This window comes from Mytilus trossulus, unplaced genomic scaffold (assembly GCF_036588685.1).
Source record: "Mytilus trossulus isolate FHL-02 unplaced genomic scaffold, PNRI_Mtr1.1.1.hap1 h1tg000024l__unscaffolded, whole genome shotgun sequence".
NCBI lineage: Eukaryota > Metazoa > Mollusca > Bivalvia > Mytilida > Mytilidae > Mytilus > Mytilus trossulus.
Genome location: NW_026963290.1, coordinates 6,306,655 through 6,334,618, shown reverse-complemented (window position 1 = coordinate 6,334,618; position 27,964 = coordinate 6,306,655). Strand labels below are relative to the sequence as shown.

Genomic DNA, 27,964 nt, shown 5'->3' with positions numbered 1-27,964 from the left:
TAATACTATATCTTGTGAGAATTGATTTATTGCCTATACCATTACATGAATATGAGTATGACAGTTGAAGTCCACGTGGTTCATTTTGTTGATATAGATAGTGTTCGCTTTTATCAGGTTTGATTGATTTTTTCTGTTATAATTCACCTTAGAGGTTTTTGTTTATTATTTCTTCACATAATCTCTGTTTATAAGTTTATTTGTGTGTAACAAGAAAATATTTTGCTAAAAAAAAATGTAATTGCATCTGTCCAAATAAACCTGAAATACATGATAACAATGCTATAGTTAAATTTGCTTGATATCTTTTTTTACTTCTAGAACAGGACAATTTCAATCACTGAGCGTCTTTTGTAGACGAAACGCGCGTTTGGCGTATTAAATCATAATCCTGATGCCTTTGATAACTATTGATTACCTGAGAACAAAGTTTTGCGTCAATAAATTTTACGATGTGAAAATTTTCATTGCTAAACACACAAAATGTCAGTCACAGCTATATATTATGTGTACATGTATTCCCCAGGGTGATACGCTATGCAAGAGACATTGCGTTTGCTGTCTATTCCCTTGGTAGAGCGTCCCTTCTTATCCTGCTTAGAAATAGAGTTTTTGTATCAAGAATTTCAGATTGTAATGGAGGGGCGAAACACATATCAGAGAAACGGTAAAACTTATTGATCGAAAATAAACTGACAACGCCATAGCTAAAAAAGAAAAAAAGACGAAAGACAAATAATAGAACACATGACACGACATAGTTATATCAAGACTAAGCAACATGAATCAACCCAAGAACTGGGGTTGATTTCGGGAGCTGCAAAAGGGTAAGCAGATCTTGCTTCATACTGTACGGTATTGTTTTTCATCAGTATTGAAGGCCAAATAGGTGTCTTTGGTTGCCTACATCCACTTCATTTGAAGGTAAATATAGATAACAAAAAAAATATGGTTCAATCAAAACTAAAAACACAATACCATACTCCATCAAAGAAAGTTTGAACTGTTGATGAAAGCAAGCTTAAAGTACTTAGTATGAAATCATGCTTCCTGACATTCTGGTATATATAGTAATTGTTCATAGATTTTATATATAAACGTGATAAATATAGTAGGAAGATGTGCTACTCAACAAAGCCATTAAAAAAAGTAGCAGAGAGTATCAACCCAAGAAAAAGTGTATACTCGTGTTAGTTTTATGTAGATGTAGTTCACAGCAAATTTTAAGTACTTTACTTTTACCTTCTAGGACCGTTGTCTTCGTCTTGGGGCCGAATTAGCAGAGGACCACAGTCTTGATACTCACAGGTTTCTAGTCTGGTTCATTAAGAAAGATCACAGTAAGATCCTTATCAAAAAGAGAGACAAAACATACAAAAGTTATATTCGAACGAAATTTTATAAATTTCCTGTTTACAAAACTTTGAATTTTTCGAAAAAACAAGGATATTCCTATCCCAAGCATATAGTACCTTAGCCGTGTTTGTCACAACTTTTTGGATTTTGAGTCCTTAATGCTTTTCAACTTGTACTTTTTTGGCTTTATAACTTTTTCGATCTGGGCGTCACTGGCGGAGTCTTATGTAGACAAAACGCGCGTCAGGCGTATCAAATTATAATCCTGGTACCTTTGATTACTATTATGAGTAAAAAGGAAAACAAACCGACAAAGCCATGGCAAAAGAAAAAAGGATAATTGAATAACAACAGTATACAATATACATTATTGAATAATTTCAACTTAACAACAAGAACCCCACCAAATGCTGGTGTCATCTCATGTGATTTTATCAGGAAGGGAAAGCAGACACTGTTCTTCTAATGGCACTCGTCGTGATGATCATGTTAAACATGTAGCGCAGGACCATTTCACCATTCCGGAGCACCTTAGATCACCTTAAGGTTTTGTTGGTCTCGTGTTACTAAGTCTTTAGTTTTCTATGTTGTGTGATGTGTATTATTTGTATGTTTTTATGTTTATTTGTTAGCCATGGCGTTGTCAGTTTATTTTCTATCTATGAGTTGGACTGTCCCTCTGGTATCTAGTTAAATGTGTTCAAGTCAGCATTGATAACATATCGTATATAAAACGAATCAAGTAAATGCAAATTGTGAACTACAACCATTTATATTACCTCGAGTGTATTTACATGAGCAACACGAAGGATGTAATATGTAGAACAGGAATTCATAACTCTTCAAGAGAACATGAGATCCTTCCGCTTTTTATATGGTATCGATGTTACTCATCAGACATCAGTTTCTTTCCTGATGTTTGTCTTGTAGTAAGCTTTTTATACGGTGTAGAAGAGGGACGAAAGATACCAAAGGGACAGTCAAACTCATAAATCTAAAACAAACTGACAACGCCATGGCTAAAACTGAAAAAGACAAACAGAAAAACAATAGTACACATGACACAACATAGAAAACTAAAGAATAAACAACACGAACCCCACCAAAAACTAGGGGTGATCTCAGGTGCTCCGTAAGGGTAAGCAGATCCTGCTCCACATGCGGTGTCACATGTAGTTGTCAGTTTGTCATCACACGTGAATTTGAATGTCACTTAGGTTTCATATATATTTATCCATAGTGGATAGGGAAACAAGTTACTGAAATTATTCCTTCCACTTTTTAGTTGTAAGTGCTACTTTGAAGCGGCATTAGTCTATTCATTTTTCGAAATCTACAAGGCAATCTATACTGCTCTCTCTTTACACGGGCCTGCTTATTTTCGTCCCTTACCGCCGGACTTTCATCGTTTCATAACACCATACTTCGTAATGCTGTATAGGGAAAGCTGACAAATCAGTCCAATATTTTTATTCTAAGAACGCGTATCGAATCAGAAACCATTGTGTGTGTAGCCCGATGCGCTAACCACTACACCACGGTTCTCTTAGGTACCTGTGATAAGTATGCAGTACACATCATAAGAAGTTGATATAAACTATTGTAGGTCAACATAAATGTGTTCACCTTGTCAGTAATTGTAAAGACCAACATTAAATTTCTACTCTTTCGCTGGGGCAAAAATAATCACGAATATAATGACTACAGATGTTAGCTTGCATCAATATTTCACAAATGACTTTTTGATTAAAAAACAAATCAAAGAATTTGGAGGTAATTGTGAATGAGACCATAAAATCTATTCTAATGCAATTTAAAAACTAGGTCAAATATAAATGATCTAAAAAAAAAATTAGCCTTTTAAAATTTAAAAAAGAAAAAACGCACGACGTGCGCAGATACAAAAAATTAAACCTTGTACCTATGATGAGTTTATTTGCTCCGAGACAATTTATTTGTTAATATATTGATCATAGGTTTCCAAAATATCTTCTACAAACACCACAATAATTCTACAAAGCGTATACAATAACACAAAAGCTTTGTTTGTAAAAGTTCCTTTCTAGACAGACATATTAACATGAAGGAGGATTTAAGTATATTTTAAAAGCCGGCCTATACAATAAATTGTTAAGTCTGTATAATCAAATGTAATAAAAAAATAGAATGCTAAGTCTATATGAAAAACTGTAAAGAAATGAATCCTTTGATTGTAATATCAAAGAGTATATTGACAGGTTATGCAACTTCACATCCTATTGGGGACAACAAACCAATTTACTATCTTGGAGCAACTGACCACGATCTTGATTACGACTGGGTCTGGGAGAGTACGGGGAAAGTTGTTTACCCAGAGATGTTCGGCAAAGGTCAACCTGACCGACATGATAATCACCGTCAGGAGTGTTTATCAATCAATGTGAGAGACGACTGGGGTAAGTACACATAAAACATAGTTAGTATTGTCACTGGAGTAAATGTGATCTACGTAACTGCAGTTACGTATATCCAAAGATGGCGGACCATGTTACTGGTCAATATTGCTTTCGATAGTTCGTGTCTTATCTTAAGTATTACTAAGTTCGAAACTTAAATTCAAAGCTTCTTTTCATAGTTCAACCGCTTAATGGAGAAATTATCATTTAAAAAAATCCATCCCAAGAATATTGGTAACTGTATAGACTGATATCCATACATGTTCAGATAAGGTTATTCGAAACTGTTGAATTGTTTTGTTTCTGCTTCATTTATTTTCCTCGATTTAATATTTCAGACCATCTTTTATTTCGAAAAAAAAACTGTCATAAATTCGTCTAAATATATAAAATCATCGAGATCAAAAATAATCTGACCACCTTGTTATAACAACATAAGAAAAAATACGCTGTTTACAATAGACTTCTAAACACTTAATCCTTTGTATATTGGATGTGTAATTACTGATAAATTAGTCTTAGATGCATGATGTTTTTATTTATTTTGTTTGTTTGAATTTGATCTAACTTTTATTGCTTGCGACTACTCCCAGATTTTTATTTAGTGTCTGTTTGTTTTTAAGATGTACAAGTTCCCTCCCACCTTCACCTTTTTGGTGTACAATTTATTTTTATTTGTATCCACTTGAGCCTTTTCAACTAATTTTTTAATCTTTTCTTATGTTGTACTGTTGCACCACTGTCCCATGTAAGGGGAGAATTGGACGCCAGCTAACATGTTTAACATCGCTACATCCTGTAATTGCCTAAGCCTAAGACTAATCAGGAGCATGCATTTCAGTGGTTGTCTTTTGTTGCTGTGTTATTTTCGTTATTTATTGTTTTTGTCCTCTAAAAAGGCCATTGGTTGACTTGTTGAAATTAATTACAATTGTCCTTTCTGACCTTTAATAGCAGACTATGCGGTATTGGCATTGATCACTGTAAAATACCGTTTGATGATCAATAATATTAATATTCTGTGTCAGTTACACTCTTGTGGAAAGTGTCTCATTTACATTCGTTCCTCATTATTAATTTATTATTTATATTTGTATGACCAGTAAACATATAGATACAGTAGGTAAGTCTTGCATCAGATGCCGTCTTGGATGAAGGTCGAAGAAATTTAGACTACCACGGGAATGGCAGATTGCATAGGGCTGAAAGTTAGTCTTTGACATATGCTATTTATGGACCCATCAATGGGTTGTTACAAGGGTTATTAACGTAAAAAGATCACGGAATTCTCTCTTCACAAGGCATCTGATTTAACGTCCTCATCATGAAAGGGAAGGGGATTGCAGTTACGACGTAAGGAACATATCCGATATCATTTGTGAAACGGTTATTCCATAACGGTGAATCAACTCGTGATGGCGTCCGTAAAATTTACAAAGGGATGATTTCAACTTCCCCATTTGGAACTCTTGGTTTAATAGCTTCCTTGTGAGTAGCAACCCTCTATCCAGAAAATCATGATAGGAAATGCAAGCACGGGAATATCGTATCAATTGGGAGATATATACCCCGTATGCAGGTGCTGCTGGAATGTTGCTACTTAGATATGGAAAGTTCACTATTGAAAAGTTTAAATCATCTCTTTTCTCGTAAAGTTTTGTTTTCAACCAACCCTCATTGTCAATTTTTAGATGTAAGTCAAGATATGAAGCCGACTTAACTGTATCTGTAGTATCCTGTATCTCTAGTTCGATAGGATAAATGCGTTCAACATAGTCACCAAATCTTGAATTATTTAGTGAAAGAACATACCCAATATAGCGGAAAGTAGAATAAGATTTATTTGAGACCTCGGACGAATCACGAAAAGGATATTTTGACGAATAACGATAAGGATATTTTGACAAATCCCGATAAGGATATTTTCACAAATCACGATAAGGATATTTTGACGAATCTCGGTAAAATGTTACCAGTTTGACGATAGCTGAAAATAACCGCTTGATGTTAGACGGTGAATGGCATTCCTAGCCTCATGCATGTATATTAGGTGGTAGATATATAATAGTAAACATCAAATATAGTAAAATGAAAAGTTACAAAATGATAAAACGGCTGTTTATAGATCAAAATAACCAAATCCAGGTTCAACCCATCATTATTTCTTAAAATGTCCTGTACCACGTCAGGAAAATATCAGCTAATATCTTGAAGTTCGTTTCTCTGTGTGTTTCATTGTCATTTGGTGTTCTGTTGTACTTTAGTGTTTCTGTTCTGGGTTCTTCTCCTCATAAGATTGATCTGTATCCCTCGGTTTTAGTTTGTAACCCGGATCGTTTTCTCTCTCACTTGATATATGACTTTGAAACAACGGTTCACTACTGTTGCCTTTATTTACTGTACTTTCAACGATAGACAGATTCTATAGTCATAAGACAATCTGGAATGATTTTATTTTAGACAAATGGTGAATATATCTCAGCCTCTATCGATGTTTCTGATGTTAATATAAATACATTAGACAAGACATAAGTCGATAAACACCAAACAAGTTTATAAAATACAATAAGTCCGACGAATGTAATTGGTTACACATTCCTTAAAACCTTAAAATAATGTACACTATCAGAAATCATTTTTTTTTTATTATTAAGCATCGGTTTTAAATTTTTTAAATTTAACTTTGATCTTACTGACTGATAATTTCCTTTTTCAGCCAGTAGAGTGATATAATTACCAACAATGATCTATAATTATTAGTGAAAAATGTCAAAATATTCCATCTTAATCAATACTCCTGTGGCTATTTTTGAGAACCATTGGTTTTATGGTGCTGTGGAACATGTGGTGACCACTTAAATGTTTATGTCCTTTATAAAATAACTTATTTGTGGACGTATCAGGCAAACTTCAACCCGATCTGACCTATTATAGCACCAACAGATGGCTTCGAAACCACTGTTAATCTTTCGGTATTTTTGGATCTCAGTCAATGTTTCTCTAAAACATATCCTTATTTGAACTGCTCCTGAAAGACTGGATTATAAATTATTAACGCGCATTTTTTGTACAAAAAATCCACCATTTTCTACATTTGAGAATGCCTGTACCAAGTCAGGAATATGACAGTTCTTGTCCATTCGTTTTTAATTTGTTTTGTTATTTGATTTTTGTGATTATGGACTTTACGAATTAATGATCCTCTTAGTTCAGTATTTTTTATCTTACTTTTTATAATCGTTGTATTTTTTATTAACTTTTTCAACTAACAAAAAGCTTGTCTGACGATTTCATATTGAAAGTTGAATGAACACTTTAGTAAAGAAAACTTACATTTGTCTGCCTATCGTCTGAAAATCGTTAAAGAAACAGTTTCCACACTAACATTTGTGCAATACGATATTCCTCTTGAGATTCAAGATCTCAGCTTCGAAATTGTTTATTATTTATATAGAGACAATTAAGAAAGAATTTTAACAAATCATACTAGAACCAATATTTTCACTACCGGGCTATACTTTCGGGGACTTTTAGTCCGAACAGCAGTAGTGTTGACATAATGCCAACTAATTAAAAATAACAGTATATGCATTGTATGCATCTGAATAGCATTCTTAATTTGTCTACATCAAGAACGCTTATTATCAAATATTTTAAAGGAAATGATTTAAATAAATGAAATTGCAAGATTTAACGCTATAAACATACAGAATACAAACTGATCTGTACTCGCGAAAAACCTGGATTTTTTTTATTGAGCCTGCTAGATTCTTACAGGTTCAGATAAGACAACAAATGTATTTTTACGGTTTTATTTTTTTTAAGACTCTGACAGTAATTGGGACGACGTGAAATGTGACTCTCCTAAAAACATGTATATCTGTGAGATGAAAGACTCCGGGTAAGTAGATATTATGTTATTCTTACGTACAGTTGGGTGCAGACCAAGCATTACATGTAGACGGGCCGAAAAAGTTAACGCGGCGTTTACTCGCGTGCACTTCATGTAAACGCCGCGTTAACTGTGCGTTAACTCCAAAATTGCAGTAGACATTAAAAGTAAACGGGCGTTTACTTTCGCGTTTACCTCCGCGTTAACGCAAAAACGGCGCGTCTTCTAATTTTTTAAAGAGTAAACGGGCGTTTACTTTCCCGTTTACCTCCGCGTTAACGTGGAAAACTGCGCGTCCTCTATTATAACTAAATAAGTAAACGCGCGTTTACTGTTTGTAGTAAACGCCCGTTAACGCAGATTGTCATCGTAACCTGGATACACTGACCTATAATATGAAATGATAAGGAACATCAAAATTAATTGACCAACTAGTCATTTCGGCTTGACATATTGACGATTACGGTTATTTAAAAATGTCACACATTTTTATTTAATTGAACAATAACTATATTAAATTTCTTGTTCTTCGCTAATAATAGTTTAAGTATGTTTCTTCAAATACATGTAATTTAATCCTCACCAAAATCAAACAGTTTTCTCATCTTAGACAGACTGACTCGAAAAACAAAATTATTTGATATCATTAACAAAAACTGACAATATTTACCCTTTAACAAGTTATCTTATTCTATATAGAAGTAATTCAGTTATATTTTTATGCCATAGTTGACCATAAAATACAATTGAAAGCAATTTTTGTACCAGTCTGAAGGCCATAACCTCTTTTTATTTAAAATATTGAATAGTAAACAAAATTCAGTAGTTTTCAAACATCATACTAACTCGTAATATATAATTATTTGTTCGCAACAACAAAAACTGACCATATAAGTAATTTATTATGTAAATCTATATAGCCGGCATAGTAAATGAGTTATATTTTGATATAACAATTGATCGTATAATAAAAAAGGTAGCAATATTTAAATGTTATGACTAAAAATTGTGTTCGCATCAACTAAGAGTGCCCGCATGTCCTTTTTTTATTCAAAATATTGAATCGTTAACAAAATTCAATAGTTTTCATATCTCAGACTGACTCATATAATAAAATTATTTGTCCCAACAACCAAAATGGACCATATAAGCATTTTATTATGTGAATCTATATAGCCGCATAGTAAATGAGTTATATTTTCATGTAAGGATTGATTGTATAATAAAATAGGTAGCAATATTTGAATATTATGACTAAAAAATTTTGTTCGCATCAATTTAGAGTGCCAGCATGTTCCTTTTTATTCAAAATATTGCATCGTAAACAAAATTCAGTAGTTTTCATACCTCAGACTGACTCATATAATAAAATTATTTGTCGCAACAACCAAAATGGACCATATAAGCATTTTATTATGTAAATCTATATAGCCGCATAGTAAATGAGTTATATTTTCATGTAAGGATTGATTGTATAATAAAATAGGTAGCAATATTTGAATATTATGACTTAAAAATTTTGTTTGCATCAATTTAGAGTGCCAGCATGTCCTTTTTTTATTCAAAATATTGAATCGTGAACAAAATTCAGTAGTTTTCACACTTCAGACTGACTCATATAATAAAATTATTTGTCACAACAACCAAAATGGACCATATAAGCATTTTATTATGTAAATCTATATAGCCGCATAGAAATGAGTTATATTTTCATGTAAGGATTGATTGTATAATAAAATAGGTAGCAATATTTGAATATTATGACTAAAAATTGTGTTCGCATCAACTAAGAGTGCCCGCATGTCCTTTTTTTATTCAAAATATTGAATCGTTAACAAAATTCAATAGTTTTCATATCTCAGGCTGACTCATATAATAAAATTATTTGTCGCAACAACCAAAATGGACCATATAAGCATTTTATTATGTAAATCTATATAGCCGCATAGTAAATGAGTTATATTTTCATGTAAGGATTGATTGTATAATAAAATAGGTAGCAATATTTGAATATTATGACTAAAAAATTTTGTTCGCATCAATTTAGAGTGCCAGCATGTCCCTTTTTATTCAAAATATTGCATCGTAAACAAAATTCAGTAGTTTTCATACCTCAGACTGACTCATATAATAAAATTATTTGTCGCAACAACCAAAATGGACCATATAAGCATTTTATTATGTAAATCTATATAGCCGCATAGTAAATGAGTTATATTTTCATGTAAGGATTGATTGTATAATAAAAAAGGTAGCAATATTTGAATATTATGACTAAAAAATTTTGTTTGCATCAATTTAGAGTGCCAGCATGTCCTTTTTTTATTCAAAATATTGAATCGTGAACAAAATTCAGTAGTTTTCACACTTCAGACTGACTCATATAATAAAATTATTTGTCGCAACAACCAAAATGGACCATATAAGCATTTTATTATGTAAATCTATATAGCTGCATTGAAATGATAAATATTTATGTAAGGATTGATTGTATAATAAAATAGGTAGCAATATTTGAATATTATGACTAAAAATTGTGTTCGCATCAACTAAGAGTGCCCGCATGTCCTTTTTTTATTCAAAATATTGAATCGTTAACAAAATTCAATAGTTTTCATATCTCAGGCTGACTCATATAATAAAATTATTTGTCGCAACAACCAAAATGGACCATATAAGCATTTTATTATGTAAATCTATATAGCCGCATAGTAAATGAGTTATATTTTCATGTAAGGATTGATTGTATAATAAAATAGGTAGCAATATTTGAATATTATGACTAAAAAATTTTGTTCGCATCAATTTAGAGTGCCAGCATGTCCCTTTTTATTCAAAATATTGCATCCAAAACAAAATTCAGTAGTTTTCATACCTCAGACTGACTCATATATATAAAATTATTTGTCGCAACAACCAAAATGGACCATATAAGCATTTTATTATGTAAATCTATATAGCCGCATAGTAAATGAGTTATATTTTCATGTAAGGATTGATTGTATAATAAAATAGGTAGCAATATTTGAATATTATGACTAAAAAATTTTGTTTGCATCAATTTAGAGTGCCAGCATGTCCTTTTTTTATTCAAAATATTGAATCGTGAACAAAATTCAGTAGTTTTCACACTTCAGACTGACTCATATAATAAAATCATTTGTCGCAACAACCAAAATGGACCATATAAGAATTTTATTATGTAAATCTATATAGCCGCATAGAAATGAGTTATATTTTCATGTAAGGATTGATTGTATAATAAAATAGGTAGCAATATTTGAATATTATGACTAAAAAAATTTGTTCGCATCAATTTAGAGTGCCAGCATGTCCCTTTTTTATTCAAAATATTGCATCGTAAACAAAATTCAGTAGTTTTCATACCTCAGACTGACTCATATATATAAAATTATTTGTCAGCAACAACCAAAACTGACCATATAAACATTCTATCATGTAAATCTTTATAGCCATATGGTAAATGAGTTATATTTTTATGTAAGGATTGATTGTATTATATAAAAGGTAGCAAAATTTGAATATTATGACTACAAAAAATTGGTTCCCATCAATTAAGAGTGCCAGCATGTACTTTTTTATACAAATTATTGAATTGTAAACCAATTTGTGTAGTTTTCATACCTCAGACTGACTCATATAATAAAATTATTTGTCCGCAACAACCAAAACTTTCCATATACGCACTTTATTATATAAGTCTATATAGCCATATGGTAAATTAGTTATATTTTCATGTAATAATTGATTGTATTATATAAAAGGTAGCAATATGTGATTATTATGACTAAAAAAAATTGGTTTGAATCAATTTAGAGTGACAGCATGTACTTTTTTATACAAATTATTGAATCATAAACCAATTTAAGTAGTTTTCATACCTCAGACTGACTCATATAATAAAATTATTTGTCGCAACAACCAAAATGGACCATATAAGCATTTTATTATGTAAATCTATATAGTCACATAGTAAATGAGTTATATTTTCATGTTAGGATTGATTGTATTATATAAAAGGTAGCAAAATTTGAATATTATGACTAAAACAAATGTGTTTGCATCAATTTAGAGTGCCAGCATGTACTTTTTTATACAAATTATTGAATCGTTAACCAATTTAAGTAGTTTTCATACCTCAGACTGACTCTCATTATAAAATTATTTGTTTAGCAACAATCAAAGCTGACCATATTAGCATTTTATTATGTAAATCTATATAGTCACATAGTAATTGAGTTATAAGAATTGATTGTATAATACAAAAGATAGCAATATTTAAATATTATAACTAAAAAGTTTTGTTCTCATCAATTTAGAGTTCCAGCATGTCCTTTTTTTATTCAAAATATTGAATTGTAAACAAAATTCAGTAGTTTTCATACCTCAGACAGACTCATATAATAAATTATTTGTTCGCAACAACCAAAATTTACCATATAAGCACTTTATTATATAAGTCTATATAGCAATATGGTAAATGAGTTATATTTTCATGTAAGGATTGATTGTATTATATGAAAAGTAGCAATATTTGAATATTATGACTATAAAAAATTTGGTTCTCATCAATTTAGATGTACTTTTTTATACAAATTATTGAATCGTAAACCAATTTGAGTAGTTTTCATACCTAATACTGACTCATATTATAAATCCATTTGTTTCGCAACAACAAAAACTGACCGTATTAGCATTTTATTATGTAAATCTATAAAGCCACATAGTAAATGAGTTATATTTTCATGTAAGGATTGATTGTATTATATAAAAGGTAGCAATATTTGAATACAAATTAAAAAAATTTAATTCGCATCAATTTAGAGTGCCAGCATGTACTTTTTTATACAAATTATTGAATCGTAAACCAATTTAAGTAGTTTTCATACCTCAGACTGACTCGTATTATAAAATTAGTTGTCCGCATCAACCAAAACTGACCATATAAGCACTTTATAATGTAAATCTATATAGTGGCATAGTAAAGACGTTGTATTTTCATGTAAAGATTGATTGTATAAATTAAACGGTAGCAATATTGGAACAGTATGAATAAAAAAATGGGTTCGCATCAATTTAGAGTGCCACACTGTATTTTTTTTTATTCAAAATAATGAATTGTAAACAAAACTCAGTATTTTTCATACCTCAGACTGATTCATATAATAAAATTATTTGTCCCCAACAACCATAACTGACCATATTAGCACTTTTTTTATGTAAATCTATATAGCTGCCTGCATAGTAAATGAGTTATATTTTAATTTAATGATTGATTGTATTATATAAAACTGAAAGGTAGCAATTTTTGATTAGCTATGACTAAAAAAAATTGTTGGTATCAATCATGTCAATTTAGAGTTTCAGCATGTCCTTTTTGGATTCAAACTATTGAATTGAAACAAATTTCAGTAGTTTTCACACGACTGACTCGTATTATAAAATTATTTGTCGGGAACAACCAACACAGACCATATTAGCACTCTATATAGCTGAATAGTAAATCAGTTATAAATCCATGCAAAGGATCGCAATATTTGAACATTTAAATTGACGGATTGGTACGAATGACGTACATACTTATGTTACACTTTATTATTACCCCTGTACAATTTACGTTTGATTATTTGTCAAAACTGAAGCTTAAATCATGTTAATCCAAGACAAACGAGGGGAATTTCAATTAAAAATTATGTATTAAATGCACCGAGTTAAAGTTAGGAATTCGAAGAGACAATTAAAAATGGGGAAAGAAACAACGTAAACCATGATGTGTATATCCCATCATATAAAAATATGTTTCCGATGTCTCGGATAACCTTTCTTTCCGTATCGATATTTGTACATGTAATTTTTGAAAAGAAAATATAGAAAATCTGCTAATAAGTAAAAATAATGGACTTAATGGAACTGATTGTGTGTGATTGAAAAAAAAATAATATTCGAATTAAAAGAGTTTTTTTAATTGTTCTGGTTTAAAACACATATACGTAAAATACAAAGACTAAAGGTCGTTTTTATAAAATAAATAAGCAAATTAACTTGAAGTTTATTTCTAAATTTAGCTAATCAGTTAACGCGAAAAGTAAACGCGCGTTTACTTTCAAGTGCACGTAAAAATACACTTTTAAAATCTGTAGTAAACGCCCGTTTACTTTTAAGTGCACGTGAAAATGAAGTAAACGCCCGTTTACTACTGACTAAACGGACACAAAGTAAACGCCCGTTTACTCGGGTAGACATTAGAAATTTCCATTTTGACCGCGTTAACGTAATTATAGTAAACGGGCGTTTACTAGTAAACGGGAAATTTGAAGTTAACTAACGAAATATGTGCACGCGGCGTTAACTTGCGTTTACTTTATGTAATGCCTGCACCCAACTGTAACTATTGAAGTGATCAACAAAATCATTAAATTCATTAATATACGAAGTAGCAGCATTAGTGTTGATTACGTTGTCTATCCAACGCGTCAGCGCGGCAGTGAAGGAAAACAGTATTAAGGTTCCTTATACGTTTTGCATATGTCAATGAAACATGTGAATAAAAAAGGACTTCATTTTGTCTGTGAGACACTAACAAATATTTCCTAGGTCTTACCAAATTATACATAACCTCTGCTTTTAAGTAAAACATACTGACCAATTCGCCGTATTTTGTGTCGAACACCATCTCTGCTTCATGTTATGATCTTCTATGTCTTAATGACGAGCTGCAAAACCATGCATCAATGAAAGTATCTGAATGATGGCTTCTCTTTTTAATTTCACTATTAATAGACATTTCAAATAACTTTCTGCATCGATTAATGACAAAAAGATGAATTGGAGGATCTTATAATTTCAAACAATATGATATTCACGTCAAAAGTGTTTGTGTTAGTTTGCTACTGTATAGCACGTTGACAAAGTGTCATACTAATTCTTTTATGATCATTCAAGTGTTCTCCTATATTTTCAGACACAGTGGGTCTCATCTTATAGGATGACCAGATGCAGTCAATAGGTTTATAGAAATAAAATGATAAGATTAAGATTGACCTTCTGCGACATTGAATGAGACCTCATTAATAAAATTGCTAATGAGCAGGGTTTCCGCTGGCGGTCGCCATTTTCGCAATTTGCGAAAAAATAATAATTTTGGCGATTACAATTCGTCATTGGCGAAAGAATTTGGCGAAAGAAATATATATAACGATTTATTTTCACCCATCTTGTTTATTTACTTTTTTCGGGTTTCTCTGACTTTACCGATCAAACAATACTCGGAATTCACCTTGAACTCGTTAAGATTTTGACAGAAAATCAATAATCAGCTGATTGCATTCATAGCTATCGACATCAAAGGACTAATTAATAAAGGTGTTGTGATTGTATGATATGACAAAATGATAGGGTTAAATGGCTTCTGTCACATGTCACAATAGGGATTTTATTAACCACTTTGCGACGCACGTGTTTGAAGCAATATTTTTACGCTTCCTCTCCTTCTTTTAATGAAAGTCCAGAAAAGAAAATTGTTGTTATGACGAAAAATGTTCAAAAGCAAGAAAGGTCTCTGATTTAAAACTTTATTATTCAACTTTCATTAGATCTTTGATTTGAGTGGGTATTTCAACGTCGTTTCAGTGACACACGTGTTTCAATCGTATAGTTTTACTTATTTACGATGGTCTAGAAAAGAAAACTCGTTATGCAGAATTCTATTCAAAAGGTTGGCATGAGAGCAAGCCTTAAATGTAATGACTACACCTTACACGAGGGATCAATTCCAAGTGATAAGATGCTTTTGTTATAAAAAAAAAACACTTCTTATTAAGGAGGGGGGGGGGGGGGGCTGGAAAAAAAAGAAAATTTTAAAAAATATATATTTTTGTGTTACTTGGCGAAAAAAATTATAAAGTGGCGAAAAATATATTGTTTTGGCGAAAGAGGTGGCGAAAAAAATAATTGACCCAGAGGAAACCCTGCTAATGAGTATCTAGTTTTTGAACCAAAGTTTATGATATGTGGAATGTATATTATTCCTTATTGTGGCTTTTACTTGCAAAGGATGTTTTGTTGGGTCCTCTTTATCGGGTTTGCATTCCTTCTTTGACTCAATATGCTAGAGTTTTACATTATATTCTTAGATTTCAATGAACGTATTACAATGTTATATTCACAGCAAAATATCAAAACACGAACATAGATACATTTGCCATTCATGCTACTTTCAAAATGTGTATGACTTGACTTTTTGGGGATCGAAAAAAATTCAGACTTTTAACAGTTATTGTTTTAAGGTTTTTGCTGGATTTAAATTAAATCGTTGGTTAATGAAATCTTCTTTATAGTACCATTATAAGAACAGAAAAAATAAATAACACAAATAGCGAACTCAGAGGAATATTCTAAACGAAAAGTACCTACGCAAATGGCAAAATCAAAAGCTAAAACAATCAAACGAATGAATGACAACTGTCATATATATTTCTGACTTCAAATACGTATTTTCGAATGTAAAAAATTAAGGATTAAACCTGGTTTTTTTTTGCTAATAAAACTATCAGGCAAAGAGACAACAACCTGACCTTAGAGCATAAATAAAGGCAACAGTAGTATACCCCTGTTCGAAATTTATAAATATATTTAAAAAAAAAACCTAATCCGGGTTACACACTAAAATTTAGGGAAACGCATCAAATATAAAAGACAAACTACGACACAACAGAAACACTACATTAAAATGTAACACACACCAGAAACGAACTGTTTATAGCAATGGCCATTTTCCTGACTTGGTACAGGACATTTTAAGAAAAAAAATGATGGGTTGAACCTGGTTTTGTGGCATGCCAAACCTACCGCTTTAATGGCAATTTTAAATATAACTCTGAAATGACAGCATTACATGCCAAGATTACAATTATAAATTGGAGAAATATATAGGACAGAGAAACACACGAATAATAGCTAACAAAAGGTAGCAGGTTTAAAATTTAATACGTGATACGTGCGTTTCGTCCACATAAGACTTTCCAGTGACGATCAGATGAAGCAAGTACAAAGTTGAAGAGCATTGCTGACCAAATGTTCCAAAAAGTTTTCTGCCTGGGTAAGGAACCTCCTTATAATTTGGAATAATTCATACTTTTGCAAACAGTAAATTTTATAAAATGACTATATAATAGATACACATGACAAAACCGAAGTGATGACTAACTACAGAATAAAAACGGATACATAACATGAAACAACTTAAACCAGCACATCAGCCGACTTAGCCAAAGTCACATTTGAATTTCTAAAAACATTTCCCAAAAGTAACATAGAATAAAACAGCTCAAGGCCACCGATGAAATTCTCTTATCACATGGCAAAATCAAAAGCTAGCTGAAACACATCGAACGAATGATAGCAACCCTCATATTTGACACTTGCAGTTGGTACAGTCAATTCTTTACGTAGATAATGGTTGAATCTAATCTTGTTTCTGATGATGTTTGACCTGTCACTTGTATCATATTCGCATAAAATGTCATGATATTGAAAACATTGTGTGAACAAAACAAACAGACATTATATGTAAACTTGTCAAAATTTGAATACAGCAATCAACATTGTGTAATAATCTCTATAAAACAAACAAATATGTCACCAGGAAAAAGTAAATGCCACATAAACACAATGAAAGACACGAATACACAAATTTACTACAACACAATAATAAAATAACAGGAAGTACCGACTCACGCCAAAAAAGAAGCATTGAAGGAATGACTGTAATATTTTTTTCTGCCAATGACATGAATGAAGAACTAACAAAAAAAAAACGTGGTGCACAGTGAATAATATACCTATCGGGTTATTTAACAGTGTGCATCACATTTTTTATTTTTTATTTCGAATAGACTGACACAATATTACAGTTATTCCTTATATTTTAATTCTGAATTCCATATAAAACCAGAGTAAATCATTAAAAAACGTTGATGACGTCATAGTCAAATGCCAAAATTGTGTCTATGATATGATTAACAAAACGACGTTAGCCAATCAGAAGACTCGTTACATCTAAAATTAAATTATCAAACTGTAAAAAAGTAATAACTTTACAAAGAACAATAAAAGAACAGCATAACATGGTATTAAGATGAAAAACAACGTAAGTACCTAGTATTTATATTTCAAAACCATCGTGTATGAATTGTGAAGTTTATACGGAATAGTTATCAAACAAAGTCTTCTTATTTTCTGATGAAAAAAAAAAGAATAAAGCCGTTTTTCTTAACCCAGGTTTTTCAACTTATTGCGCAGACACTGGTATCGTCTTAAAAAGTCTTAATAGCAGCCGCTAACTCTTGAATACCGCATGTGTAGGAAACAATATCTCATATGCAGGTTATGATTGAATATTGCTACTAAGGTTGGAATCGTTTAGTTTGTCAAAGATTCTGGTTAGTATTTAATCTCTCAGGTCAAGTTTGAGGTTTAAATCTGAAAATGAGGAAAAAGCCGTGTCTGCTGCTTCTTTAGTGTCTAGTTCTGGATTATATATTAATGGTGCCAAGCAGAACAGGTAGTTTTTTTTAATAAAAAAGTAATATCAATATACCTTAATGTGAAATCAAATGATCCGGCTTTCTTTGATTTTCTCGTTTTCGACAAATGTCTGAAGAAACTCTGAAGCATATGAAAATAGACAAAAAGACAAGGTAAGGCGCAAAATTCGTTCCCATGGGAATGCCGACAAATTGTTCGAAAAGTCTACCTCAGACTTCAATAAATATGAAAATGTAGTCCATAAGAAACTCCAGAATACTGATAACTTGTTCCTCTGGATAGCATGTTTTGTTTCTTTGTTTACTTATAGCAAGAGCATTTTTCAATTTCTTATGGGGAATGGTGTTATACATGGTTGAAAATCAAAAGTTTTGAAATAAATAATTTAGAAAAAGAGGTTTGATGGACAGGAGTTTTAAAAGCATCTCAAACTGAAATGCTTGTCAGACTAGCGCTAACACCTTTCCTTTCATCAGGTCAGTTTTTGGGCGGTTAACCAACCTCCTAGATTGTGTAGCATTGTGCTTGCCAGTAGTGATTGAAATCCTAGTTTTGACCCTTTTCTGGTCAAATGAAATACATAAAAATTGTCATTTTCTGCAACTCTGCTAATCATGTTGCATCTAGAAATAAGAGATCATATCCAATCAGAATAAAATGTCACCGATTTTTGTTTTCAAGGTTTTCATAATTGTTTTTAATTGTTGTAAAACAAATGAGACAGTTGGGTTTTCTTTGTTTTCATTTCAGAGTGTTTCATGTTTTAGTTTACGGTACGAATTTCATTAATCATGTGTATCAGTGACCTGTAAATAGTATAAATACCACAAAAAGATGTGGAATGATTGCCAACTCTCCCACAAGAGACCACGTGACACATAAATCAACAAGTATATGTCACTAGTACGGTCTTAAACCATGAGTAAAACCCATATCGCAAAGTCAGCTATAAAAGGCCCCGAAATGACAAAAGTAAAACCATTCAAACGAGAAAACTAGCGGCTTATTTATATTAATAACAAAAAACAAATATTCAACACATCAACGAACGACAACCACTGATTAACAGGCTCCTGGCTTGAGACAAGCACATACACAGAGCATGTGGCGGGGTTAAACATTTAAGCGGGATCCCAACCCAGCCTTTTACCTGGGACAGTGGTGTAACAGTACAACCTAAGAACGAACTACAAAACTCTTATCTATTTTGTATTATCTTTAAACGATAAATGTGTTATTATAAACATCTTCTTATCTTTATAGTGCAATATTTAAAAACAAAAAGTGCATATAGAAATATATAATTACAACTACGAGAATCAGCACCATATAACAAAATCTTCTCATGTTCATGCTGACGTCATTTTTGTACACGTACAAGACTTATCCATGTGTTGAAATCGTTGATATAAAATTACTGACGTGGTTCGACAGGTGTCTCCGTCAAAACCATACAACATCTTCTTAAATATATATTGTCTTTGAAAAAATACGAGAGTCTCCAAGGTACAAATGTATAGTGAAGAAAATTCATAAACACAAACTAAAGAAAGACTAAGGATTTTAAAAAATCACCACTTGTATTGCCTCTCTCTCTCTCTGCTATGTGAATATTTCAACTAATCAATATTCTAGTTTATTTTTTATTAATAAAATGAACATATTGACCAAATCATTAGCAATTAATGTCCCCATTTATAAAAGACTGGAGATCAGAAATCTCTGAAAAAGAAAGGAGAAAACAACTTTGTAACAAACAATTTATAAACAACAATTTAACATCGCACTTTACATAATGTATCTCTATTTTGTAAACTTTGTAGCGAGTTCAGTGAACCTCGGTGATTTATAATTTTAGTTTTTTTTTTTATAAATTCTGAAGTTTAGTATGACGTCCATTATCACTGAACTAGTGCATATTTTTGTTCATTAGCCAAGCCTCCGAGTGCGAAATTTTCTCTCAGTTTTGAAGACAATGGCTGTTTTCTGCTCTTTGGTCGGGTTGTTGTCTCTTTGACACATTTCCTATTTCCAATCTTAATTTTACATGCACGTCGATGAACAGCAAGACTAACAAATAATGCATGTTAAACTGGAAAACGATAAAAAAAAATGTGCAGTTTCCATTGCCTGAATTTACTTTCACAAGGAATGCAATGCTCAAGCTGAAGATTGATTGATTGATTGTTAGTGTTTAAACGCCCCTTTTAAGGTAGATACATGGTATACCGCCATTTTGGATTGTATAATCACAGTAAAAAATCGGTCTAGTTATTTGACTAAATCTGCAAATTTGGAGACAAACTTGCAATTTAAAGGTTAGACTGTTTGATAATATAAAGAAAAGTTGGTAATGTATTGTATTATATAGTCCAAAATATTTAAACAAATATATATGTTTTTGCTTTTAGAATCATTTTTTTCAAATGAGCCATTTAAGGGAAGATAACTCTTTTAGTAAAAAAAATATACTTATAGCAAGAAAACGAGTTCGGTGACACCATTTTTTATTTTTATTTTGTTAACTTTAGTACAAAAACAAAAAAGTATCTTTTCACAATTAATTTCAAAATTCTATCTCATAGATTTTTTTTATGCACACACATGTGTTTTTCCATTAACAATCTAACCAAATTTAGGCAATTTTCAACGACAAATAGCTTGACCCATACTTTTTACATATCTGAAAAGAGCATAGTAACATCTTCATTTTGGCTAAATATAAGGAAATTCTGTCTCACAAAATATTTACTTATGATATACCTTAAGCGCCACTTTTGAGCTCCCAAGCTAAAGAGATTGGAAATATTGGAATATGAGTTAAGACTTACTCGAAGACAAACTGCCAACCCCATATCAAAACTCGAACAATAAACGACGAATAGTCAACAAAAGGCAACAACAATTCTAACAGTTGACAACAGCACCAAGACCAAGGGTGATATTGGGTGCTGTGGTAAAATACACTCTGCCCTTTAGTGGATCGTTTACACATTATCATTTGATAGATTAAGCACGTGTGTCTTCATTGCTCTCGTAGCTTCTGATACAAAATCCTTTTGTTTATATTTTGGTGAGTTGTTCGTTCGGTTGATGTAGCGTTGAAATACACACTGCTTTTATTCGAAAAATGGTCATTTCTTTTGTTATCCTATATCAACATGTATAAAGTTTGTTGCATTGGATCTCTTTTTGTTTTTGTTTTGTCGTAATTATAATCATATTACTTACCATAAGTTTTCAATTTCTCTGTCTGCCATTTATTTTTTCCCTTCAAATTGCACTTAAAAACTGCGCATTTCTTCCTTTTGTGTATCTTAAAGTAGCTTCCCTCTCCAACGCAGTCGTTTAGATTTTTGTTCTCCGAATTATCTATCTTTAACAGTTCACCGCCTTTTATACTGCAGCCTAAAATTTAAAACTTACTATTATGTATTTGAACCATATCAAACACAATATATCCTAAACTGAGTTCTACATTTATTTATATAAATCTATAAGATATGGTCGACAATAAAAATTGTTCGTTGATTATTGGTCGAAAATTTTTACTATACAGGAACTTTTGTGTTTTTGTTGCCGCCTTTTACCGATCGTGAACTTTATAAAAAACATTCGAAAAAATAAAACGCAGTCTCACTGGGAACACACAAACGTGAGATGATAGATCAAAGTGTATTTGGATTTTTGTGTATTATAAACATTGTCATTTCCGTGTTTTGTTTGGTTTTTCATCCTTTTTACTGTCAGAATTGGTAAATACTATCATATTACTTCCTTTTCTTTTTGTGCTTTTTAAAATCGTAGGTTTTCCGTTTGTCTATGTTCTTTGGTGTAGGTAAATTTCTATAGAAATAGTCGTGGCTATTGGTCTTGTAGTTTTTATAAAAAGAAACTAGCTGCAAATTCGGGTACGGGAAGTCAGTAATCAAAGCAGTCGCAGTATCAACAACTATGATAAAATAAAGATTTTTCATTTACCAACTTTCGGTACTTAGCCCTGTGGGTATATCAAACATTTGAAACTTTTGTTTGCATTAACGTATAGAATCAAATGATTATATAACTATTTTTCTAAAGAACTCAAAAAGAGAAAAAAAGAAAAAAAGAATATCAAAAAGATAATGTTCAAGTCATGTCTTAAACTCTTATTAGTAATACACAGCGGAAATATATTTCACTTTTGATATTAAAACAAGAATGTGTCCATAGAACTTGGATGTCACTATCGCACTATCATTTCCTATGCTGAGTGGACCATGAAATATAAATAAAACTCTAATTTAGTACTACAATTTAAAAGATCATATAATGAACATGAGTACTAAGTTTCAAGTTGACTGAACTTCAACTTCATCAAAAACTACCTAGACAATAAACTTTAACCAGAAGCGAGACAGGCGGAGCAACAGACAGACGGACGAACGAATGGACGCACAGACAAGAAAATACAAAGCCGATAAATGGGGCATAAAAATATAAAACAAAATCATATATCTGACTGTATTCTATTGTAGACTGCTCAAGTAAACAAAATGAATAAAACTAATGCAAGCTAACATAAATTTATAACCTATTTTTCCTTTTTTCTTCATCTGTGAAGTGTCCTTCCCATTCTTCTTAAAGATTTCACATTGATATTGCATACACGATTTAACCACCCTTATTTCTCCTTCTGGTACACAATCATCTTTCCATCGACATTCTATTATATAAAATAAACAAAAATCAACTAATCTGATAACACTTTTAACTGATTTGTTTCTGTTTTCTGTTTTCTGTTCTCAAATTTAGAAAGAAGATTGCTGCAAGTCTGTATGATATGTGACGCATGTTAATCACATGGAACCCATTAGTATAATTAATTCCATGACCACGCATCACAGGTATATTTTGGAATATGTAAATCAGGCATGCTTGTATGTATTTTAAAATGTAAATGACCCACAACGTAATCATAGAAGGAGATTTTAAATTCAATACCATTCTTGTAGTTATAATCATAATGACAGATATAACGGTAAGTGGAGCATGATCTCGCTACTCTTCCAAATCACACGAGATCATTCTAGTTTTTGATGGTTTCATGATGCTCAGTCTGTAGTTATCAAAGGTACTAGGATTAAAATTTAGTACGCCAGACGCGCGTTTCGTCTACAGAAGACTCATCAATGACGCTCAAATCAAAATATTTATAAAACCAAACAAGTACAAAGTTGAAGAGCATTGAGGATCCAACATTCCACAACTTGTGCCAAATACGGCTAAGGTAATCTATGTCTGGGATAAGAAAATCCTTAGTTTTTCGAAAAATTCAAAGTTTTGTAAACAGGAAATTTATAAAAATGACCACGTTATTGATATTCATGTCAACACCGAAGTGTTGATTACTAGGCTGGTGATACCCTCGGGGACGAAACGTCCACCAGCAGTGGCATCGACCCAGTGGTGTTAATAGTTATCAAAGCTACCAGGATTATAATTTAGTACGCCAGACGCGCGTATGGATTATAATTTAGTACGCTATGACTGCTATGAGTGTATTGTGGATTGGCAGTTTTCTTGTCGTCGTCGTTTTATTTAGCAATAGATTTTAATTTTCTCTTCGACTGAAGAGTTATGAACTTTAAACCCCTTCGTACCTGACAAGTCTTCTAAAAAAAAACTTTAATAGAAAAAAATATTTTCTGGACAAACCTTGGTTCATTTCTTAATCAAGCATTGATAAATATCCAGAAAAACGAAACATAATAAACACTTCACTTAAAAATCGGACAGATCGACAGACTAAACCGAAGACAGTTAAATATGAAAGTATATTACGTAAACTCGACTCAAATTTCCAACTGTTGCTGTCTTTATCCACTGTACAAGTTTTAATGGCACATCCTTCTTTTGTTTTCCAACCATCTTCAACACATTCGTCTGTTCCGCCATTTTGATAATTACACTCTAGAAACGGGTATTAACAGAAATTATGATATATTCTAATATGATGAAAGAAACACAAAACACATGAAAACGACAAAGGTAAAATCCATCCCGTATACTGAATAGCTATTAGGTTATAAAAAAAGTATAAATTCATGTAGAAAAAAACGTTTTGCATATTTTCTATGTATTGTAAACTGTTTTGAACTTGCTGTCAGAAACTGCGAGTACTCTCAGATCTGTACTTATTGTCTTATTGTTGTTGGGATAAACAAGTACCGGACCACGTCCACTATTTGTAGTATTACATTTTTTATTTCTATTTGTATCCTTCTGATGGGTTAAGCTTTTCAACTGATTTTCATAGTTCGTTCTTATGTTGTAATGTTGCACCACTGTACAAGTTTGGGGGAGGGTTGGGCTCCCACTTACATGTTTTCCCCCGCCATATTCTGTATGTAGGTGCCTGTTCCAAGTCAGGAGCCTGTTATTCAATGGTTTTCGTTTGTTGATGTGTTACATATTGTTTTGCATTCATTTTTTGTACATAAATAAGGCCGTTAGTTTTTCTCGTTTGAATTTATATACATTTGTCATTTCAAGTCCTTTTATAGCTGACTATGCAGTATTGGCTTTGTTTATTGTTGAAGGCCTAAATATGTTAATTTCTGTGTCTTTTGGTATCTTCTGGAGAGTTGTCTTATTGGCAAGTGAACCAAATCTTTTTTTTTTTGTGTCTACGGCGCGTATCAGGACTAGCCACTGGCGATTGAGAATAACCAGATTTATGTGTGCAGTGTACGAAATGTTGACATTTTTACAGTTATTGACAAACATAACTTGTGAATTTAAAAAATAAATAAGTACTTTCAGAAAATAAGAATTTATTTAAAAAAAAACAGAAACTTAAGCCCACATTTTTTGACAAAATTTCAAAGCACATGTATGAGATGGCCACAGTATAACACTTGATCTTTTAATTTGAACTGATCTTAACCTTTAAATTAATCTTAATCATTGATAAGTCAAATTATGTGATAGTCATCAATTATAAGATCAGAGGAACAGCATTGTGACTTATGCATACGGATCATTTCAATGAATTTGTCTGATGTTCGTAAATATTTCAAAGTTATAATTTGAATAATTAATTCGGTATTCTAATTGCCGATCGGAACCTTTGACAACTTTGTTTGCTTCCTCTGAAAGAAGGTATTGTATAAGAAATAGTTGTACAATTTATTCTGTGACTGACCATTTTGAAATTATTAGAACTTAATTTGAAAGATCATGAGTGGCGACATTCAAACTTCTTTGAAATTGAGTTTTACTGTGCGTATTGCTATGTGTTTCTGAATTCAATTTTGGTAAGAGGTATAGTATAGGAGAGTGTTGATATCTTACAAAACATGGTCAGCTCCGTCGCATTTCTGCGCCTGCCCCAATTCAGGAGCATCTGGGGCTTTGTTAGTCTTTAGTTATATTTTTGGAGTTAAGTATGACGTCTATTTTCATTGAACTACAATGTAGTACAAATTTATATTTAGGGGCCAGCTGGGGCATACCTCCAGGTCCTGGATTTTCTCGCTGTATTGAAGACACATTGTTTACCTTAGGCTGAATCTGTTCTGTGGTCGGATGGTTGTCTCTTTGAAATATTCCTCATTTCCATTCTCCATTTTATTTGTTTAACCTGAATACATCACAATTTAAATATTTGGAAGACTTCACCTGTTCGTTTTGTGGGGTTACGATTATTTAAAGATATACTAGATACGAATACAAAATCTTACTGATGTCTGTTATTGCAACTGAATATTTCGTTTTCCCGACAGGCATACAACTCTCACTCTGAACTTGGCACCCTGAAATGATTGTAAAAAAATGTTTTAACTTTGTTATCAATTTTTGAAAATAAAGTGTGTTTATCCTTTTTCCGCATGTATACTCATTTTGTTTAATATGTACAATTCCCAAATTATAGAATTATAATATCGTTTGTTTTGCACGAAGTACTCTTGGGTTGGTGTTCGGACTTTTGTTGTTAAAAATTGGCTGTCTTGTTTCAACTTTTACTGTAATATATCTATTCTTTTTTTTATTTGACACATTACGTTTCGGTAAAATAGTCCTATCAAATTCTGAATTTCAGTAGATACATGTAGATCAACAACTAAATCATGTATTATGAAAATCGTTATACACAAGGATATTTGCAGTGAAACACGCATGAGTATACGTTTTAAAACATTCTTGATATTTTTTCTTGAATTTTGTATACGATAAAGCCATGATCACTTGAAAGGTATCAACCACCGATCTTGAAATGGGGACTTACAGAATATGACTGGCTCAGAAAAGAACGACTATGTTCATTTCATTGTCCCAATAATAACCATTCCTCTTGTTTTCGACTTTTATTAGCAAATGCTAATTTTCAACATCTTTTTGTTTGCAAAGAGTTACACGAAGGATGACACTTTTTGGGCAAATAAGAAATGCCTACTCTTTTAGAGTACTAAAGCGAATTTTGTAAGAAGGGTCTACATTGACCTTTTTTTGTTTAATTTTGTTGGTTGTTTATTCAGTGTTCTAGTACACTGTTCGTCCTTCGGTTGGCCATGATGTTTCTTTTTTACCTGGAGGCTCGAGGGTATACAAATTTGAAAAAAAATTAAACATTTGTTTTTCATTACAAATTTTATTTGTTACCTTTTGAAGTTGTTACTTTATCATATGGTACACAAATCATTCAAAACAATCACTTCGTATTGGTCCCAGATGACTTTTAAAATGTATACATCATTGAAAAAGTTCCAAATTATCTCCCTTTGATGGAAAAATGCCATTTTTTAGCTTTCAAATTGAAATATCTTTTTCAACTCATCGGTGACCTATATTTCTTAATAAAATTTCCATATAAACTGTACTTAAACTAAATTATTGTAAAATTTGAGCGATTTCTGTAATAAATTTCTTTTTTTATTTCGATATTAACTTCATTTTTCCTATTACTTCAACAGAAAAAAACATTTTTTACAAAAATGTATGCTTCTTTCGAAGGCAGATTGTGAGCGCAAATGAACGGGGACCCCACTTTTTAAATTTATTTTTCTATTAACTACAAGATACAGATCAGACAGAAGCTAGCGAACAATAGCTAGCGAACAATAAGCCAGCGAACAATAAGGCGATATATCGAGAAACCAAAAAACAGAATAAGACAACAACGGCCGTTAAATAAAAAAAATATTCAAAAAGGCAGAAAATCAGTTAAAATATAGCAATTTTAACTCAATTTTGAAATGGTTTTTATCCAATCTATTGATTTAACAAGTCGCATAACTTGTTATGCTAATATTTAGTACCACAATAACTCTGCATCTATCAACGGATTATTTGTAGGTGTAGGGCCACCTATGCACCCTCTTCAATTTAGACCGTATGTAAAAGTAGTCCTACCCTGTAAAATATAGCACCTTTTATGTCATTGTTTAATTTAAAGCTCAAAATTTGAAAAAAATGTCAAAAAATTAGGGGGGTCGGCCTATTCCAGGGCTTCTAGAGAAAAATAATGAGGGGTGTCACGGGAAATGACTTTAGAGGTCTTGTAGAGGAGAAACAGGCGCTTCTTTTGTGCTAGATATCGAAGGGCGCTATGTTCAAAAATCTGAAACTAGAGCTCAAAATTTGAAAAAAATGTCAAAAAATTAGGGGGGTCGGCCTATTCTAGGGCTTCTAGAGAAAAAAAATGAGGGGTGTCACTGGAAATGACTATATAGGT

At 31.8% G+C, this 27,964-nt stretch overlaps 2 protein-coding genes across 2 annotated transcripts in view; one reads left to right on the top strand and one right to left on the bottom strand.

Moving 5' to 3' along the window:
- The first annotated feature begins 57 nt into the window (after nucleotides 1-57).
- LOC134699076 (uncharacterized) lies at nucleotides 58-14,785 on the top strand. Its single transcript, XM_063560763.1, has 5 exons — nucleotides 58-117; nucleotides 1,250-1,340; nucleotides 3,594-3,791; nucleotides 7,617-7,692; nucleotides 14,666-14,785. The coding sequence occupies exons 1-5, from the start codon at nucleotides 58-60 to the stop codon at nucleotides 14,691-14,693; spliced, it is 453 nt and encodes a 150-aa protein (XP_063416833.1). The 3' UTR covers nucleotides 14,694-14,785.
- Nucleotides 14,786-19,924: 5,139 nt separating this feature from the next.
- The window catches only part of LOC134699075 (uncharacterized), a 60,425-nt gene continuing 52,385 nt past the window's right edge, over nucleotides 19,925-27,964 (bottom strand). Inside the window, exons 11-15 of the mRNA XM_063560762.1 lie at nucleotides 25,974-26,045; nucleotides 24,073-24,201; nucleotides 22,823-22,954; nucleotides 21,481-21,657; nucleotides 19,925-19,971 (exon numbers count right to left, since the gene is read on the bottom strand). Of these exons, the coding sequence (XP_063416832.1) occupies nucleotides 19,925-19,971; nucleotides 21,481-21,657; nucleotides 22,823-22,954; nucleotides 24,073-24,201; nucleotides 25,974-26,045 (557 nt within the window). The remainder of the gene's footprint in view (nucleotides 19,972-21,480; nucleotides 21,658-22,822; nucleotides 22,955-24,072; nucleotides 24,202-25,973; nucleotides 26,046-27,964) is intronic.